At 38.0% G+C, this 19,234-nt stretch overlaps 8 protein-coding genes across 8 annotated transcripts; 3 read left to right on the forward strand and 5 right to left on the reverse strand.

Annotated features, from left to right (window-relative positions):
- Window positions 1-380: 380 nt before the first annotated feature.
- On the reverse strand, window positions 381-1,367 carry BSC1 (Bsc1p; the record flags this gene model as incomplete). Its single annotated transcript, NM_001180096.1, has 1 exon — window positions 381-1,367. One exon carries the CDS (start codon window positions 1,365-1,367, stop codon window positions 381-383), a length of 987 nt encoding a protein of 328 aa, NP_010247.1.
- A 1,925-nt stretch (window positions 1,368-3,292) lies between these two features.
- PUS9 (pseudouridine synthase PUS9) lies at window positions 3,293-4,681 on the reverse strand (the record flags this gene model as incomplete). Its single annotated transcript, NM_001180095.1, has 1 exon — window positions 3,293-4,681. The coding sequence occupies one exon, from the start codon at window positions 4,679-4,681 to the stop codon at window positions 3,293-3,295; it is 1,389 nt and encodes a 462-aa protein (NP_010248.1).
- Window positions 4,682-4,951: 270 nt separating this feature from the next.
- On the reverse strand, window positions 4,952-7,837 carry GPR1 (Gpr1p; the record flags this gene model as incomplete). Its single annotated transcript, NM_001180094.1, has 1 exon — window positions 4,952-7,837. The coding sequence occupies one exon, from the start codon at window positions 7,835-7,837 to the stop codon at window positions 4,952-4,954; it is 2,886 nt and encodes a 961-aa protein (NP_010249.1).
- Window positions 7,838-8,438: 601 nt separating this feature from the next.
- On the reverse strand, window positions 8,439-9,692 carry SLM3 (tRNA-5-taurinomethyluridine 2-sulfurtransferase; the record flags this gene model as incomplete). The annotated part of the gene is made up of 1 exon (NM_001180092.1): window positions 8,439-9,692. The coding sequence occupies one exon, from the start codon at window positions 9,690-9,692 to the stop codon at window positions 8,439-8,441; it is 1,254 nt and encodes a 417-aa protein (NP_010251.1).
- Window positions 9,693-9,996: 304 nt separating this feature from the next.
- Window positions 9,997-12,984, forward strand: DBP10 (ATP-dependent RNA helicase DBP10; the record flags this gene model as incomplete). The annotated part of the gene is made up of 1 exon (NM_001180090.2): window positions 9,997-12,984. The coding sequence occupies one exon, from the start codon at window positions 9,997-9,999 to the stop codon at window positions 12,982-12,984; it is 2,988 nt and encodes a 995-aa protein (NP_010253.2).
- A 332-nt stretch (window positions 12,985-13,316) lies between these two features.
- PRP9 (SF3a splicing factor complex subunit PRP9) lies at window positions 13,317-14,909 on the forward strand (the record flags this gene model as incomplete). The annotated part of the gene is made up of 1 exon (NM_001180089.1): window positions 13,317-14,909. The coding sequence occupies one exon, from the start codon at window positions 13,317-13,319 to the stop codon at window positions 14,907-14,909; it is 1,593 nt and encodes a 530-aa protein (NP_010254.1).
- A 210-nt stretch (window positions 14,910-15,119) lies between these two features.
- Window positions 15,120-16,418, forward strand: ARP2 (actin-related protein 2; the record flags this gene model as incomplete). The annotated part of the gene is made up of 2 exons (NM_001180088.1): window positions 15,120-15,141; window positions 15,265-16,418. The coding sequence occupies 2 exons, from the start codon at window positions 15,120-15,122 to the stop codon at window positions 16,416-16,418; spliced, it is 1,176 nt and encodes a 391-aa protein (NP_010255.1).
- A 358-nt stretch (window positions 16,419-16,776) lies between these two features.
- Window positions 16,777-19,071, reverse strand: MPS1 (serine/threonine/tyrosine protein kinase MPS1; the record flags this gene model as incomplete). The annotated part of the gene is made up of 1 exon (NM_001180087.2): window positions 16,777-19,071. One exon carries the CDS (start codon window positions 19,069-19,071, stop codon window positions 16,777-16,779), a length of 2,295 nt encoding a protein of 764 aa, NP_010256.2.
- Between the last annotated feature and the right edge of the window lie 163 nt (window positions 19,072-19,234).

Raw genomic sequence — 19,234 nt, forward strand, 5'->3', positions numbered from 1 at the left:
GCTGGAGTAGTTGGGTTAATTGAAGTAGTCACAGCATTTGAACTAGTTGGGTCTGCTGAACTTGAACTGATAACAGAGCTACTTAGATCAGCTGAACTTGAACTGACTACGGAAGTAGTTGGATCAGCTGAAGTAGTTTGAACGGTCGAGGTAGTTGGGTCAGCTGAAGTAGTTGGGTCAACTGAAGTAGTTGGATCAACTGAAGTAGAACTGACTATAGAACTAGTTGGGTCAACTGAAGTAGTTGGATCAACAGAAGTAGTTTGAACGGTCGAGGTAGTTGGATCAGCTGAAGTATTTGGGTCAACTGAAGTAGTTGGGTCAACTGAAGTAGTCACAGCGCTTGAACTAGTTGGGTCTTCTGAACTTGAACTTACTACTTAAGTGGTTGGATCAACAGAAGTAGTTTGAATGGTTGAACTGGTTACATCGCTTGAACTACTAGAGTCACTTGAAGTGAAACTGCTGAAAGGACTAGTTGAAGCTGCTAATGTGGTGACATCAGTAGATGTTCTTGAACGATAAATATCGGCTACGCTTGATGAAGTATGTGAGTCAACGGAAGTAGTAAAATCAATGGATGTAGTGGAAGAGCTTTTCACAGTAGATGACGTAGTAGTGGAAGTTTTCGTAGAGGATGAAGTAGTAGAGGATGAAGTAGTAGAGGATGAAGTAGTAGAGGATGAAGTAGTAGAGGATGAAGTAGTAGAGGATGAAGTAGTAGAGGATGAAGTAGTAGAGGATGAAGTAGTAGAGGATGAAGTAGTAGAGGATGAAGTAGTAGAGGATGAAGTAGTAGAGGATGAAGTAGTAGTGGATGAAGTAGTAGTGGATGAAGTAGTAGTGGATGAAGTAGTAATGGATGAAGTAGTAATGGATGAAGACGAGGCTTTTGTACAAGTGCCATCATTGTTTCCCTTGCACTGGTAGGTCCAATAAAATCCAGGGAAATCCGTTTGTGAGTGGCCTTGATTGTCATAATTGTTACAACCTGTCGATAAATCGAAGGTGGTTGTCCCCCATTGCCAAGTTTGCCAGTACTGAGCAGCATCACCTTGTAGATATTCGAACTGGATTTGGAAATTTGGCATCCAAACTGTGCAACCGTCAGAAGAAGGGTAAGCATAAACCTGAAAAGTGGATGTAAAATCTGTTGGATCACTGATTAGGTATGTCTTCTCATTTTTGCCGTAAAGTTGTACGGTGCTTGAGGGACCGTTGACACCAATAATCTTTAAAGACCATAAATATTTCAAAGGGATATCTTTTACGGCTTTGACATGAATAGTAATCTGGTATGTGTTATCCTTGACCCATGATACGGAAGTAACATCCATATCATAATGTAGTATATTCTGTTGGCTCATGTGCCAGTTGAAATCCAAATTTGGACAACCATTGATAGCAACGCTTTCGTCTCTTTTGCTTAGATCAAATGAAGGGCTCACCTTGTCATCAATTCTATCAGCAGTCGCTGAATTTGTGAGCAAGGCCGCAAATAGGAGGCAAAATGATATTAGTAGTTTTCTTATGAATGATGTGGATACCTATTTTACACTTTTGCAACAAGGGGAGGAAAATTGCCAAGACCATCATGACATTGGAGGAAGTGATTTGCTTCTCTTAAATATAAAATAATTAAACGATCATGGAGATGCAGCGAACTAATGTGAAAAATTTTTCTTTCCAGTAGTATCGGTTATTCTGTAAGCATAGAATCGGGTATTAGTGGCTTGTTCCGAGCTTTTTTTCTTTGCCAATAAGAAAACAAGTAAAATGCAACGTGCAAATGCTGATCTGATCTCGCCTGGGCCAGTTTTATCGTCATGTGCGCGTGTAGGCACGAAAAAAAAGAAAAGACCGCTACCTCTCCTTCTAAAATGACAGGAGGAGAATATAAGGTTTGGCAGCCCCTTGAAAGAGCCGCAGGAACCAAAAAAAAAAGAAGGAAAGTTTATTTTTTTCTTTTTCCAAAAGACTTTTTAAGATGTTTGTCAGCAAGATAATACAGGACCTACACGACTATCAGTCACAGCCAGAGAAACGTTTGTCGTATGATGGCAAAATATTTTTCCCACAACTTTGAAATTATTTTCAAATATGGCAGAACAGTTTAACATTTGGTTTCAAGAGGTAGCACAAGTTCTTGAATAGTATTTGTTCGCGTTAAGATGGAAGCAGGCCAAATGCCCCAATAATCTAATAACCGTATTTTCTATGCTAAAGGAGGAACGAACACTCGGTCTTGTACAGGCAGCTCTAAAAGGAAAATTTCCATCCCCCCAGGCCAAGAAAATCAGAATCATATGGCCCCCTTCCATTCTAACGGAATAGTATATCAAAGAAATAATGTTTACGTAAGCCATAGACAAGCGATATAATCTTTTTTATCCTTAAACTAGGTGCTTCATTAAGAAAGAAGAAGAAAAGAAGAAAGTACGACAAAGACTCCCCGCTGGACAATAAACGGGGGCGGCAGGTGTTAATTCCGAATTGAAATTTAAATTTGACATAAGCAAAGTTTAAAGTTTTTTTTTTCCAGTTCTTTTTTCCCATCGTTTTTTTTTCTAGAAGCCGGGTTTTTCACCGTCAAAAAATTTCCTAAAAAAGATCTGTCAATCATTAAGTTTTGCTTTTTCGGCTTTTAAGCCATGCTTTCAGGCAAAAATTAAGATTTCTTCGTAAAGATCGGAGCCTTACGCCCAAGAAGCAACTGGCCGTAAAATTTTTTCTTCGATCGGGTGGCAAATGGAACAGAAGATCATGAGTAGAAGGAAAAGTAAACAAAGAATTGCGTCGGTCAACCGGTTGTTGCTGCGTGCTTCAGCGGGTGATAAATAAAAGATTTCCTATCTGAGTAATCGATGACACAAGCGGTCTGCGCTCGGTCGCTTCCAAGCCTTAACAAAGTTTTTACTTTATGGTTTTTAATAAATAAATAAAAAGAAACGTGGATTTGGATAGCAGAAAGCCTCGAAGATCATTTTATCAATGAAATTTTATGGTTAACACTTTCAAGACTCCGATTTTCTCTGCTACGTGAAATTTTAGGTTGCGAAAAGAATACTACCGGGAATACTAGGAGTGTGGAAGAAAAGAAATGGAAAAGAAAAGGAGAAGTGGTCATTCTTCACATCTCATTGTCTTCCTCCTGTAAAGATTTTAGCTTTTTTATAAATTAAGATTAAGATTGTAGCGTGATGTTCTGTTACTGTCATTTTTGATTGGCCAATGACTGATTATAACAGAAGACCAGTTTTCTATGTATTATTGTCCGACAAGTCAGGAACCTCTATCTTCTCAGAGCCCATTCTGGATACTCTGTTTTGTAGCACCACTTTTTCTTTTCGGTTCCTTCTTCAGTCTCAGTTGATTCGTATAGATAGGCATGTAACCACAGATCAAGATCATTGGGGCCAGGATCAGTATACAAATCAGATTCACAAATAGAACATTTTTCTTGCCTTAATACCTCACCGTACCCGCCATTACTATGGAACCAACTTTTAGCAGGTTTTCTTTTCCCTATTTCGTCTAGCTTAGTAATAACTATATCGAAGTCAGCCTGGCCGCCTTTTCCGAGATTGTTACCCCATACTTCATCATTGGAATAAATAGGATCGTTAGCAATTGGGTGGCCTAAGTACTGTAAATGTACTCTAATTTGATGTGATCGCCCGGTAAGCGGTTTGCACTTTACAATACTCGTTTTACCGTCGTAGCTGATTCTGTTAAAAACAGTTTTTGCATGTTTGGCTCCTTTCTCGTCCATTTGACAAACTGCATTAAGAGCAAGCCTTGGCTCGATCAGTTTTAGAGGTTTTTCAACAATTACTTCCGTTTCTGGAAATTCTCCAACTACCTTGGCCACGTATTCCTTAGTGACTTCTCGAGCTTTTAGTTGATCGCCGATATTATCGGCTCCCTTCGGAGTTTTTGCCAAAAACATTAATCCACTTGTAAGCCTATCTAACCTATTACATGGGTTCACAACAAATCCGAGATTATTTTGAAGCATTTTCGTAATTGTATTGAACCGATATCGGCCAGTTGGGTGAACAGGTATACCGCTCGGTTTATCAATAACCATTATGTTATCATCTTCAAAAATAACTTTGATAGGCCTGGAAGTGACTGGAGGTTCATGTCTATGTACCTGATGCGTAATCAGGTCACCATTGCGAATTACAGTAGATAAGTCCGCAGTTTCATCGTTTATATGAACGTCCCCGTTTTCGATTGTTCTTTTATAATATTCAGATTCACGATCTCGAAATTCAGATATAAAGACATCAACCAATTTTTTATCTCTCCAACGCTCTTTGCAAAAGGTCCTGTACGTAAAATGGTAGGGCTTGATTTTCCTTAGAGGGCCATCGATGACAATTTCATACTCTGGATCTAGTTGTCTATGTTTCTCTTTTTTGCTGCCTATCGTTCGTGATTGAAAAGTAGATTTATTAATCAAATCTGGCGATTTTTTTGATTGAGTTCGCTTTATTTTTTTTTTCTTTTGAATTTCCCTCTCTCTTTCAACCTCATTTTGCAAATGTTCATCAAACTCATTTGAGGTTGCATTACCTGCAAAAGCAAGACCTGCAGATAATGCATTCCTTTTGAGTTGTCGAGCCATTATTACTGGCACTGTAAACAAATTTCTTAACCTATTATTTCTTTGCATAAGTTTCCTATTCCATTATACGAGCACTCATCCATTTTCAAAAGTTTTTTATGAACTTTTTCTTAACTCGGTCTTTTGTTCTCTAATGGTTCGCCGCCAGACAGAAAAAAAGCTTACTTATCGAGGAATCACATTGCTTCAATGAATAAATTCTATAATGCATATACTACCTAACATATATAAGAGAAGTGAGCGTCATTCATGTCGGCTACTTGTCAATTTGTATTACGTTCCTTACTTTCCATTTTCAAACATCGCGATACAAAAACTTTATAATGGTCCATTTCTTAAGAAGGCTATCAAATCTATGCCGCTACTATCACTACTATCATTATCGTTCTGCGCCTCAATTATTGGATCAGGAGTCGTACCTGGTATTGTGGGCTTGACCAGATAATTTTCAGATGCACTAGCATCTGAATAGCGTAAATTCTTATCCTCTTCAATGCTATTCTCATCATCGTTTGTGACAATATTGCTTGAAAAGAAGCTGGATTTGACCATACTGTTAGTTGAGACGTCCTGATGTTTATCGTGACTTTTATTTTGGTTTAATGCAAATTTCAACCCGGGTAGAGAAAAATGGTCGTTATTGTACCGTATTTTCAACAATCTGTTTAACTCATCAAGATCTATTCCGCCAAGCATTGGAATATGATGAATGATCCTCCAAAACAAGGGCACTTCAACCTCTTCGGCCGTGATGTTATTAAGCATTGCCTGTAGTTCAAGTGAATTTGATGGAAGGGAGCGATCGCTACTATTCGTTTTAGTCTCATCAGATTCTGTGCGTTTATTATCGTTTGAATCTTTGGCTGAATAGTAGTTTTCCCAGTATTCAAAATCGTCACAATTGTCATAAAAACTAAAGTGTAGTTTTAGTTCAAACAATTGTTTAAAGAAGCGTTCAACAAACCACAGTATACGCTTCAGAGGGTTTGTAGAATATTTCCAGCATTTTCTTTTCTTCCACTTACCACGATAATACCAACCTCTTTTCCCCCAATTGCTGTGACAAAACTTCAGAATTTCCTTTTCACCAAGCTCTCCTTTCAGAATATATTTTTCAATGAGATATTTTGATTCTGTTTTTGCCCATGAATAGTTCCAAGGTTTTTCCTTGAACAGGTAAACAATGACGTCGACGAGACAACTTAATGGTCGAACGCAAGTGTCAATGTATGTCACCCACATGGTAGGCCCATGCTTTATTTCATGATTGTATTGCAACGCATCTGCAATGATGGGGAAAAGCCATATCCCAATATACGACAGTGGATAAATGAATATTGCCCTTAGATTCTTTTGAATTTGTGCCCTACGTTTTTTCATTTGTTTGTAGGTTTGGGCTTGGAAATGCTGTTGTACGTTGGTGAAACTTGAATTTTCGCATCTGTCTGCATTATTATTCACTCTCTCCTGTGAAAATTGTTGAGACGGAGTAAATGCTTCATTAGAAAGTGTAGGAATATTATCGGCTGGATTAGTATTATTGTTATCAACGTTATTTTTAATATTATTACTATTATTATTATTATTGTTGTTGTTGTTGTTATTGTTATTATTATTGTTATTATTATTATTGTTATTATTATTATTGTTATTATTATTATTGCTATTATTGTTATCGTTATCGTTATCGTTATTGTTGTTGTTGTCGTCGTCGTCGTTGTTACTGTTGTTGTTGATGATGCCTCCTTTTTCCTTAATGTTACTAGTTATGTCGCTGTTATCGTTCTTATTATCATACATTGCTAAAGGAGATTCTAGAGAATTTTGGCAAGAGAAAGTCTGATGTCCCAGCATTGAACTTTTTCTTGTATCCAGTCCTTCATTTTCAACACTAAAAGTAACTTTATGCTCCTTTTGCTTGGATACTAGTTCCGAAGGATTGAGTGTGATGTCATTTTCACAATCAAAAGGATTATTTCTTTCCAAATCTGGCTGTTCAGACATTGCATATTTGGACATATCGAGTGGTTTAGCACTGTTATAGTCAAGTAAGCGAACTCCACCACTTGCCGAGACATTCTCATCACTACCTGTATTTGTTTTTCTGAATAGTGTAGGTATCTCATTCGAACTCTCACCAAAATTGAAAGTTCCATTACTACTACCTGAATCGTCTGTTTCCTCATTCGGATCTATGAACGAAATGGTGAAAAAATTCTTTAAATTTCTCAAAAGATGTAGCAATGGCAATTTAAAATAGGATCTGAAATACCATTTGGCTTTTCCCCAGTGACCGAGCCCAAATAATTTTTTCTTTTCTTTCTCTTCCTCTAGTACGTTATGGTTAAAGTCTCCAATTTGCGCTTTAATTCTTTTACTTTCACTGGTAATGAAAATATAAATACTGAGGTAGACTGCAAATATGAAAATAATAATGAAATATCTGGGACCCCAGCTTAAAACAATTTTATACCAGTACGGCTTGGGTGGTAAATAGCACCATGCACTCCAAGGTTTGTAGCCACCTTGCCTGGGAGAATCGGGAAAGTTGTAGTTATTATTATCCAGTATAATAGTGGTGTCAGAATCGTCATTGAGTTTATTATAATTAATGAAGGCTAAGCTTGCTAAAATGGCAGGTACTAATGCAGTAATTGGCCAGATATATGACCTTTTTTTGTACAAGCCACCCTCCATATTTCCCGATCTTTTATTTCGCCATTTCCAATTAGGCTTGAAGATCAAAATAGCAAAATGTATGGCGAATATCATTATGGCCATGTCTGCACCTTCGATGGCAAAGGCCGTAAACCAACCCAAGGTATTAAAAAATGCAGGTGTTGCATACACACTATTATTAATAAGGATAATCATGGGATAAATCATCAGAATAAAAGCTTTAAGAAAGTCGCAAATTATCAAAAATGCGATGAGATCATGTCTGAAGACTTTTCGTCTCTTATCCATTTTAGAAAGGAAGAACATTCCGAGGCAACCGGCAATAAGGGACACGGCAGACGCAGTTATAGCTATTATTCTTAACTGCAACAGTTGCGGAGCCGTGAATGTAGAGGTCATCCCCGGCAACCCCAGCAGCTGGTTAACCGTGGTAGTGTTAAGCTGTCGGAGAGAATCAACTCTCTTTTCTAGTAAGGATGACCCTTTCAACGCGTTTAAATTCGGGGGAAATCCCTCAGTTATCATTTTGAGTTGGAGAGTTTGCTTTATTCGTCACACTTCGGATCACTTGTTTGTCGTTTTTTTTTTTTGGTGACTCTTACTGCTTTTTATAGACACACACACACACACACACACACACCTTCTTCTGGATACCGTAGAGAAAGGGATGTAGACAAATAAAAAAGGACAAAAGCTAGAAAAAAGACGGAAGAGGACGTGCGATTGCGTTGAATATGACCTTCGCAAATAAATATTAATAAATATGACGTTTTTGCCGCAATGCTAATTCTATAACCCACTCCTTCGTTGCCTTCTATGCTTTAATTAAACAATGGGTCCGGCTCAAACCTGGAAGGAAGATTTATAAATCTTGAAAAGAAAAAAAAGTGTGATTTAAAAAAATGAAAAAGAAAAACAAGAGGGCAAAAAAAAATGAACTACTTATTGAGACATGATTCAAGGGAAAAGACCTTCATATATACAGATTACTTTTCGAAATGGTCAGCCGCTTCATGAGCTCTTCTTGGCTGTATCGTACCACCGTGGTTCAATTAGGCAAGTATGTTGCTAAGATTAATTGCTGCGGCGCATCGTATAAGGTGATATACTAAATTCATTATCATCACTATGCATGGGTGTCATTATTATTAACATGGGAAATGGGCCCACTCCCAAGGACTCTATCGTCGATATATAGACAGCACGATTGCCCAGGAGTTATGGCACGTTGTTTTGAGGCTAAGTGTATTGTTATGTCGAGGTTGTCGGCAGAGCGATTCAGTTTGCACGATTTAATTTGGACTGGGACCTGCAGGGACCGGAATTGTAATGTCAAGGCACCAGTATTTTGGAAAGCGTTTATAGTGTCCTCCCTGGGGCCCAAAGACGAAAAGTTTTCGATTCGCATAGTGTCACTGTATAGCGCCGGATTATCTCTTCCTCTGACTATCAAGATTTCGTTGGTATCCCTTAGTTTTTCACTGACAAACCAGGTCCCTTGGTAATTAGGGTCAGCTTGTGGCATGGATATGCCCACTTTCTGTCCAATTGTGTAAGACCACAATCCATCGTGTCTGCCCCATGTCGTTTTGGCACCGGATTGTGGGTCAACGGTAATGATATCACCCGGTGAACTGGGTAGGTAGTGCTTTAAAAAATTCTTGAACTTCCCATGCTGGGAATTGTTGACGAAGCATATGCCCTGTGAATCAGGCTTTTCTGCAGTCGGGAGGCCTGCATACTTCGCTAAATCTCGTACTTCTGGTTTCGTTAGATGGCCAATGGGTAGCAACAAAGATGACAAAACAGTGGAGTTGATTTGTGAAAGGTAATAGCTTTGATCCTTGGGCCTATAAATGCTTCTCAGTAAATGGAATAATCCTTTTCCATTCATTTCCTGCATAACTCGGGCGTAATGACCAGTAACAAGCCAATAGTTACCCGTCCCATACTTCTCATCCAGCCACTCTCTCAGCTTGCCGAACTTGACGAACTTGTTGCAACCGATATCTGGATTGGGTGTCGACCCTTCACTGTAGCCTCTCAACATTGGTTCAAATACATCTATCCAATAATCTTGCTCAAAATTAACTTTGTCAACTCGGATGTTCAAATGCTTAGCGACACGGTTCACATCTCTCCAATCCCTCTCGTAGCATGGCTCCTTGCCAGGGTCGTCCAAAGATTGTGATTCAGACCAGTTCTGCATATATACTCCTCGGGTATTTGGAAATTCTCCGGCAAATAGTGCTGCCGCCACAGAGGAATCTACCCCAGATGACATTGCCACTATCACGTTGTCAAACTTTGCCGGTAGCCGCTGTGGTCTGTACGGTGAAGCACTCCTCCGTCCTATTAAATTTAAATATCTTGCCAGCATTGTTATCTGACTTGAATCGATTGCCAAATCAATACGCTCACATTTTTAACGTTCTTGTATGTTTCCAAACTTTCATTCTTTTACAATAAAGCAATGTTTTGCCTCAACTATTGAAAGAAAAAAATAAGAGACCAATTGTTACTACCCGGCGCTCTTAAAATTTTCAAGCGATGAGATGAAATTCATACAAAATGGCTTTACAGAGAGTTACTAGTACTTCACTAACTTCCTACTGCTTGAAGTAAAGTCACTAAAAGTACTTTTGTCATTTAAGTTACCACCACATATCTCTTTAACCTAGAATATGGCAGGCGTGCAGAAAAGAAAAAGGGATCTCGAAGATCAAGACGACAATGGAAGCGAGGAGGACGACATCGCCTTTGATATTGCAAATGAAATTGCCTTAAATGATAGTGAGAGTGATGCTAACGACTCCGATAGTGAAGTTGAAGCTGATTATGGTCCCAACGATGTCCAGGATGTGATCGAGTACAGCTCAGATGAAGAAGAAGGAGTGAACAATAAGAAGAAGGCTGAAAACAAGGACATCAAGAAAAAAAAGAATAGTAAGAAGGAAATAGCAGCATTTCCAATGTTAGAAATGTCAGATGATGAAAACAATGCATCTGGTAAAACTCAAACCGGTGATGATGAGGATGATGTCAATGAATATTTCTCCACAAATAACTTGGAGAAAACAAAGCATAAAAAAGGTAGTTTTCCCAGCTTTGGCCTATCCAAAATTGTATTGAACAATATTAAAAGGAAGGGATTTCGCCAACCCACTCCTATTCAAAGGAAGACTATCCCATTAATTTTGCAAAGTAGGGATATTGTTGGTATGGCACGTACCGGTTCTGGTAAGACTGCAGCATTCATCTTGCCAATGGTGGAAAAATTGAAAAGTCACTCAGGTAAAATTGGCGCCCGTGCAGTCATCTTATCGCCTTCCAGAGAATTAGCCATGCAGACTTTCAACGTTTTCAAGGATTTTGCCAGAGGAACAGAACTAAGAAGCGTCCTCTTGACTGGTGGTGATTCCTTGGAAGAACAATTTGGCATGATGATGACCAACCCAGACGTTATTATTGCAACACCTGGTAGATTTTTACATCTGAAAGTTGAAATGAACCTCGATTTGAAGAGTGTTGAGTACGTTGTTTTCGATGAAGCTGATAGGTTGTTCGAAATGGGTTTTCAAGAACAGTTGAATGAATTACTTGCATCTTTGCCTACAACAAGACAGACTTTGTTGTTTTCTGCTACTCTACCTAATTCATTGGTTGATTTTGTTAAGGCTGGTTTGGTTAATCCAGTTTTGGTTCGTTTGGACGCGGAAACGAAAGTTTCAGAGAACTTAGAAATGCTTTTTCTATCCAGTAAAAACGCAGATAGAGAGGCGAACCTATTATATATTTTGCAAGAAATCATAAAGATTCCGTTAGCCACTAGTGAACAACTTCAAAAGCTGCAAAATAGTAACAATGAGGCAGATAGTGACTCAGATGATGAAAATGATCGCCAAAAGAAGAGGAGGAATTTCAAGAAGGAAAAGTTCCGTAAACAAAAAATGCCTGCAGCTAATGAACTTCCTTCTGAAAAAGCAACTATTCTGTTCGTTCCAACAAGACATCATGTGGAATACATTTCTCAACTCTTAAGAGACTGCGGATACTTGATTTCGTACATCTACGGTACTTTGGACCAACATGCTCGTAAACGTCAATTATATAATTTTAGGGCGGGCTTAACTTCCATTTTGGTTGTTACAGATGTTGCTGCAAGAGGTGTCGATATTCCAATGTTAGCCAATGTTATTAATTACACATTACCTGGTTCATCAAAAATTTTTGTACATCGTGTAGGTAGAACTGCAAGAGCCGGTAACAAAGGTTGGGCATATTCCATTGTCGCTGAAAATGAATTACCTTACCTATTAGATTTGGAGCTATTTTTGGGGAAAAAAATTCTTCTAACACCAATGTACGATAGTCTAGTCGACGTGATGAAGAAAAGGTGGATAGATGAAGGAAAACCGGAATATCAATTTCAACCCCCAAAGCTTTCTTACACAAAAAGACTCGTTCTAGGTTCATGTCCAAGACTGGATGTTGAAGGCTTAGGTGATCTTTATAAGAATCTGATGTCCTCTAATTTTGACCTTCAGTTGGCGAAGAAAACAGCCATGAAGGCAGAAAAACTTTACTACAGAACACGCACTTCCGCCTCCCCTGAATCTTTAAAGAGAAGTAAAGAGATCATTTCTTCTGGCTGGGATGCTCAAAATGCATTTTTTGGTAAAAATGAAGAGAAGGAAAAATTGGATTTTTTGGCTAAATTGCAAAACAGAAGAAACAAGGAAACGGTATTTGAGTTCACCAGAAACCCAGACGATGAAATGGCAGTGTTTATGAAAAGGAGAAGAAAGCAATTAGCGCCAATTCAACGAAAGGCGACTGAAAGAAGGGAACTATTAGAAAAGGAAAGAATGGCTGGTCTTTCACATTCTATCGAAGATGAAATTTTGAAAGGTGACGATGGTGAGACAGGTTACACCGTGTCAGAGGATGCCTTAAAAGAATTTGAAGATGCGGACCAATTATTAGAAGCACAGGAAAACGAAAACAAAAAGAAAAAGAAACCGAAGTCTTTTAAGGATCCAACTTTCTTTTTAAGTCACTATGCGCCAGCTGGTGACATACAAGATAAACAATTACAGATAACCAATGGGTTCGCTAATGATGCTGCTCAAGCGGCTTACGATTTAAATAGCGATGATAAAGTGCAAGTTCATAAGCAAACAGCGACCGTAAAATGGGATAAAAAAAGAAAAAAATATGTTAATACTCAAGGTATTGATAACAAGAAATATATTATTGGTGAAAGTGGCCAAAAAATCGCGGCAAGCTTCAGGTCTGGTAGATTTGATGATTGGTCGAAGGCAAGAAATTTGAAACCATTGAAGGTAGGTTCGAGAGAAACAAGCATACCATCTAACTTGCTCGAAGACCCTTCACAAGGTCCTGCTGCAAATGGTAGAACCGTCCGTGGGAAATTCAAGCATAAACAAATGAAAGCGCCTAAAATGCCAGATAAACACAGAGACAATTATTATTCGCAAAAGAAGAAGGTGGAAAAGGCTCTACAAAGTGGAATTTCCGTCAAGGGATATAATAACGCTCCGGGTCTGCGAAGCGAATTGAAGTCCACTGAGCAAATTAGAAAGGACAGGATTATAGCAGAGAAAAAACGTGCGAAGAATGCTCGTCCTTCCAAAAAGCGTAAATTTTAGATAGTTTAAAACCATCTAGATCTACAGATATATAGTTTACATATGTACCATAGCAAGAAAACAAAAATAGATAGCGAGTCCGTTCTTCATAATTCTTTGTAGTTCTTTGTGATTTCAGTATTTTGTCGATGTAAGTCATGTTCAATATTTTTTTTGTAGCGCATTTTATTCTAACTTTCCGATGAGGCAACAAAGAAGTGTTAAGTATCGGCTGACGAAGTGCAATAAAAAGTACTTAGTTATACGGTAGATCAAGAACCTTCGGTGAGCCAAGCGAGGGTGTATACATTCATTTAATTTTGCTTTAATAGGAGTAGGAGGGCATCATCTCAATGAATTTACTTGAAACAAGGAGGTCCTTGTTGGAGGAGATGGAGATTATTGAAAATGCCATAGCAGAAAGAATTCAGCGGAATCCAGAGTTATATTACCACTATATACAAGAATCGAGCAAGGTGTTTCCTGATACTAAACTGCCTAGATCATCGTTGATTGCAGAGAATAAAATATACAAGTTTAAAAAGGTTAAGAGGAAGAGAAAACAGATAATTTTGCAGCAACATGAGATAAATATTTTTCTTCGAGACTACCAAGAGAAACAACAAACTTTTAATAAAATCAATCGTCCAGAAGAGACACAGGAGGATGACAAGGATTTGCCTAATTTCGAAAGAAAACTACAACAGCTAGAGAAGGAACTGAAAAATGAAGATGAGAACTTTGAATTGGATATCAACTCTAAAAAAGACAAATACGCTTTATTCTCATCTTCTTCTGATCCATCGAGGCGCACAAATATATTGTCTGACAGAGCTCGAGACCTAGACTTAAATGAAATATTTACTAGAGATGAGCAATATGGTGAATATATGGAGCTGGAACAATTTCATTCTTTATGGTTGAATGTAATTAAACGGGGCGATTGTTCACTGCTTCAATTTCTCGACATCCTAGAATTATTTTTGGACGACGAGAAATATTTGCTAACCCCACCGATGGATCGCAAGAATGATAGATACATGGCCTTTTTGCTAAAGTTGAGCAAATATGTAGAAACTTTTTTCTTCAAAAGTTATGCTTTGCTTGACGCTGCGGCAGTTGAAAATCTAATCAAATCTGACTTCGAACATTCATACTGTAGGGGATCTCTTCGGTCCGAGGCAAAAGGTATCTATTGCCCTTTTTGTTCGAGGTGGTTCAAGACATCTTCCGTTTTCGAAAGCCATTTAGTAGGGAAAATTCATAAGAAAAATGAATCTAAAAGAAGAAATTTTGTGTACTCTGAATATAAACTGCATCGGTATTTGAAATATTTAAATGATGAATTTTCTCGAACGAGAAGTTTTGTTGAAAGAAAACTGGCATTTACTGCAAATGAAAGAATGGCAGAAATGGATATCTTAACACAGAAGTATGAAGCACCTGCATATGATTCGACGGAAAAAGAGGGGGCCGAACAAGTGGATGGTGAGCAGAGAGATGGTCAACTGCAAGAAGAGCACCTCTCTGGTAAATCGTTTGACATGCCATTGGGTCCGGATGGATTGCCTATGCCATACTGGCTATACAAACTGCATGGGCTTGACAGAGAGTATCGCTGCGAAATTTGTTCGAATAAAGTTTATAATGGGCGACGCACTTTTGAAAGACATTTCAACGAAGAAAGACATATTTATCACTTGCGATGCCTTGGTATCGAACCTTCTTCAGTATTCAAGGGCATAACCAAAATTAAGGAGGCACAAGAGCTCTGGAAAAATATGCAGGGGCAGTCACAGTTGACATCTATTGCAGCAGTTCCCCCAAAGCCTAATCCTTCACAACTAAAAGTTCCTACAGAATTAGAACTAGAAGAAGAAGACGAAGAAGGAAATGTAATGAGTAAGAAGGTCTACGATGAACTTAAGAAGCAAGGTTTGGTGTGAAATCTCTCTGTGATATGTATATTTGTTTGATAGATAGCAGTTGTATGTATTTATACTATTCTTAGTAATGACCTTATTACCCGTCTTGTAGAATTGAAAGGCGAAAAACAATTTGAGGACCCATATAATGGAAGAAAACGGACGTGAAAGTTAAATATACGTACCAGAAGACAAATCACAGTAATAAACTAACAAAACTATATAATAATAATGGACCCACATAATCCAATTGGTATGTTGTTGATATTTTTAGTGTTTGTGGAGGCAATTGAGCTCGGTGCCCCTTTTGGCTTTGCCTCTTTTGCATTTTAGTTCTTTTACCCCTATATTATTAATACTAACCATCTCGATATAGTCCTTGATCAGGGTACTGGTTTCGTCAAAATTGGTCGTGCTGGCGAGAATTTCCCAGATTACACGTTTCCTTCTATTGTTGGTAGACCCATCTTGAGGGCGGAAGAACGTGCCAGCGTTGCTACACCATTAAAGGACATTATGATTGGTGATGAGGCAAGTGAAGTTCGCTCTTATCTGCAAATATCTTATCCTATGGAAAACGGTATTATTAAGAATTGGACAGATATGGAACTTCTTTGGGATTACGCCTTTTTCGAGCAAATGAAACTACCATCCACCTCCAACGGTAAGATTTTACTAACGGAACCTCCAATGAATCCGCTGAAAAATAGGGAAAAAATGTGTGAGGTAATGTTCGAAAAATACGATTTTGGCGGAGTTTATGTTGCCATCCAAGCTGTTCTAGCATTGTACGCACAAGGTTTGTCTTCAGGAGTCGTCGTCGATTCCGGTGACGGTGTTACTCATATAGTCCCAGTTTACGAATCTGTCGTTTTGAGCCACTTAACAAGAAGATTAGATGTTGCGGGTAGAGACGTTACTAGGCATTTGATTGATCTGCTTTCTCGTCGTGGTTATGCATTTAACAGAACTGCAGATTTCGAAACTGTGCGTCAGATAAAGGAAAAATTATGTTATGTTTCATATGATTTAGACCTAGATACAAAATTGGCTAGAGAAACAACCGCCCTTGTGGAATCGTATGAGTTACCAGATGGCAGGACAATCAAAGTGGGACAAGAGAGATTTGAAGCACCAGAATGTTTGTTCCAACCTGGTTTGGTTGACGTTGAACAACCTGGCGTGGGCGAGCTGTTATTTAATACTGTGCAATCGGCTGATGTTGATATCAGAAGTTCCCTGTATAAGGCCATTGTTCTTTCAGGTGGTTCAAGTATGTACCCAGGGCTGCCTTCGAGATTAGAGAAAGAATTGAAACAATTATGGTTTAGTAGAGTTTTACACAATGACCCTTCAAGACTTGATAAATTCAAAGTTAGAATTGAAGATCCTCCAAGGAGAAAGCATATGGTTTTCATTGGTGGTGCCGTTTTAGCTAGTATCATGGCTGATAAAGACCACATGTGGTTGTCTAAGCAAGAATGGCAAGAAAGCGGGCCATCTGCAATGACTAAATTTGGTCCAAGATAGATTTGAACTTTATTGATCCAAAAGAATTAATAAAAAAGTTTAAATCTACGAATGAAAAATGGAAATGGAATAATATAAACTTATATATAAATGTAATAAGTTAATAAGGCACAATTGTTGAACAAGCAATCAAAATATAATATTTCACTGAGCGCCGTTAGAGGATAGTTATCCTTTTCTTGGTATTTCAAGTATTCAGTGTCTGTGTCGAAAAATTGATTGATGATTTATTTAAATGAATATATATAAATATGTAAAAAAGAGTTGATCAAAGTAAATAAATCAGTACATGCATGGCAAACTCTAAATGTATTTATGTTCATAACTGGCACATGCTTTTCTTCCTTATGCGGCTCTTCTAAATTTTGTAATCTGCAAATTTCCTTAAAACAGTGTCTACCACATCATTGAGATCATCTTGTGATATATGAGGCTTCTCAGAGCCATATCTAACGGCATTCCTAATAAGGTCTTCCATAATCGATCCGGATATCATAAAAGGTTGAAGGAAAGTGCTACTCAGGACTTTATCCACAGTCCATCTTTTGTCTGGGTTCCTGTACAGACATGCTTTCATTAATTCAATGGCAGACTTTGGAATCTTTTCATTATTGCTAGTATGTTCAGGAAATGGGATTTTCACATCAGGATTCATAATAGCCAACAGCCTATTTTGGCCTTGGAAACTGCCATATGGGGGTTTCCCGTAAATCATCTGATATATAATACAACCGCATGACCACATATCAGATGGTCTCCCCACTTTCCACTTGTTTCCCTCATGTTGGTTCTCACTATTTTGTGTGTAATTCATAGCAACTAGTGCTTCTGGTGCCATATAATTTGGAGTCCCAATTTGAGTTTCACGATATATATTCACCGTATGTTCCGGTACCGCGTTTGCTATACCAAAATCAATGATTTTTAAGATACCTTTCACTAAAACAAAATTTGCAGGTTTTAAATCCGAATGAACTATGCCCGCATCATGAACTACTTTAATGCACAGCAACATTTCCTTTGTATAGAATCTAACAAAATTAAAATCCAGTGGCATGCCGCTTCTTTGGTTAAGGATTTGTGACAAATCATGATCACCACATTCCATTATCAAATACAATAAACCATCCCCCATTTCATAATCTAGTAGTTGGATTACACGCTTTTGGTCTTTCAATTTTTCCAGAAGTTCTATTTCTCCTTTGAATCCATCAATACTTGAATCGTCAAAAGCGTCAAAAGACACCCTTTTGAGCGCGTATACCCTATTGCCAGATCCTTTCACCTTGTAAACTCTGGAGGATCCACCTCTACCCAAAAGTTCTATTTTTTCGTACTGGGAGTCATTTACTGTAATTATATTTCTATTATTCGATAAAGAAGCGGACTTTGCAGGTTCAACAATTTCAACTTTCTTGGTGACTGGAGGTTTGGGAGCAGGTCGATGGTAAAATACTTCTAGATTTTTACTGTTTATATTCTCATTCGTTATTGCATCATCCAATGATCGTTTTAGTCTCTTATTCTCTTGTTGAAGGAGATTATCAGCGTGATTTGCATTTATGCTTATGTTTCGCAGTACTTCTCTTTTTTCGGAGTCGGAATCTTTATTTCTGGAAATTCCTTTATAAATTTTATGAATTGGGCTGTTGAAATTGCTGTTATTGCTAGTATCAATATTCTCCTTGAGAGCTCTTCTTATTTCGATCGATGACTTAGATGAAGATGATCCAGTAGAAACTTTTCGCCTGGGTTGAGAACCATTATTGGATGTTATAGAATTGTCCTTGTTTGCCAATAAGTTGTTACTAGAAAGTGAAGAGGAAGAAGACCTACTTTTATAAAGCAATTCTCTGGAACTATGTTTTCGGAGTGCTGCTTGTCTATTTTCTTCTCTTTGTTTATCAAAGTAGATTTGAGATATTAGTGGAAGGTCACTTGTGGGAAGATTATGTTTTTTAATATACTGGATAGGATTCAAATCTCCAAAATCAATTGAATCATAATCCGTATTTCTCTTCGTTTCTTTAAAGTTTGTTTGGTGAGAATCCTCAAGTGGTAATTCCACTGTCTCCCTTGCATTTATTGGCTGGTTTGGAGAGTTAGGCACATCCTCATCAAAGATATTTGTCAAAGTCATCGCTCTCTTTGCAGGACCCAGCTTCGTTGTCCTATTGGATATTAAAAATCTCTTACTTCTCCTTTCAGCATACTTTGCCGTAATATCTTCTTTCATATTTTGTCGCAAATTCCTTATCCTTTCAAAACTCTTATCAAGACTATTTCCAACATTTATCTCTATGTCACTAGTGTTCATCGTCGTCATGCTAGTCTGGTGATTATTTCTCAGATATCGTCCGAACAAGGTTGAATGCGATGAGGTACTAGTATGACCGGATGTCAAATTGCCCATTGACGGTGGGGGGTGACTCCTTGATGAACTCCTGTCCATTTCTTCTAATCGATTTGCGATCTTGTCATTATTATGACTTGATAATATCTCTGATGCTGAAGTTTTTTCTGTGTGGGAAAGTAAAGCTGATCCGAAATTGCTTAGTTTTGGAGGCGTAGTGAACTCTTCGTCATCTGAAAACTGTCGTGTATTAGTTCTCGATTTTAAATCCACATAATCATGGAATGAGTTTGTTGACATGTTTGTTTTGAGATCATCCAGTTCTTGCAGAAACAATTTATTATTTTGGTTGTAAAGCTACTTCTATAAACAACTGCAATATTCCTATTCAGACTTCAGTGGGCTGGGTCAAGTAGGCTTCTATAAATTTTGTAGGTTACTATTAATATAGTAGATCTTAAAT

This window comes from Saccharomyces cerevisiae, chromosome IV (assembly GCF_000146045.2).
Source record: "Saccharomyces cerevisiae S288C chromosome IV, complete sequence".
Lineage (NCBI taxonomy): Eukaryota > Fungi > Ascomycota > Saccharomycetes > Saccharomycetales > Saccharomycetaceae > Saccharomyces > Saccharomyces cerevisiae.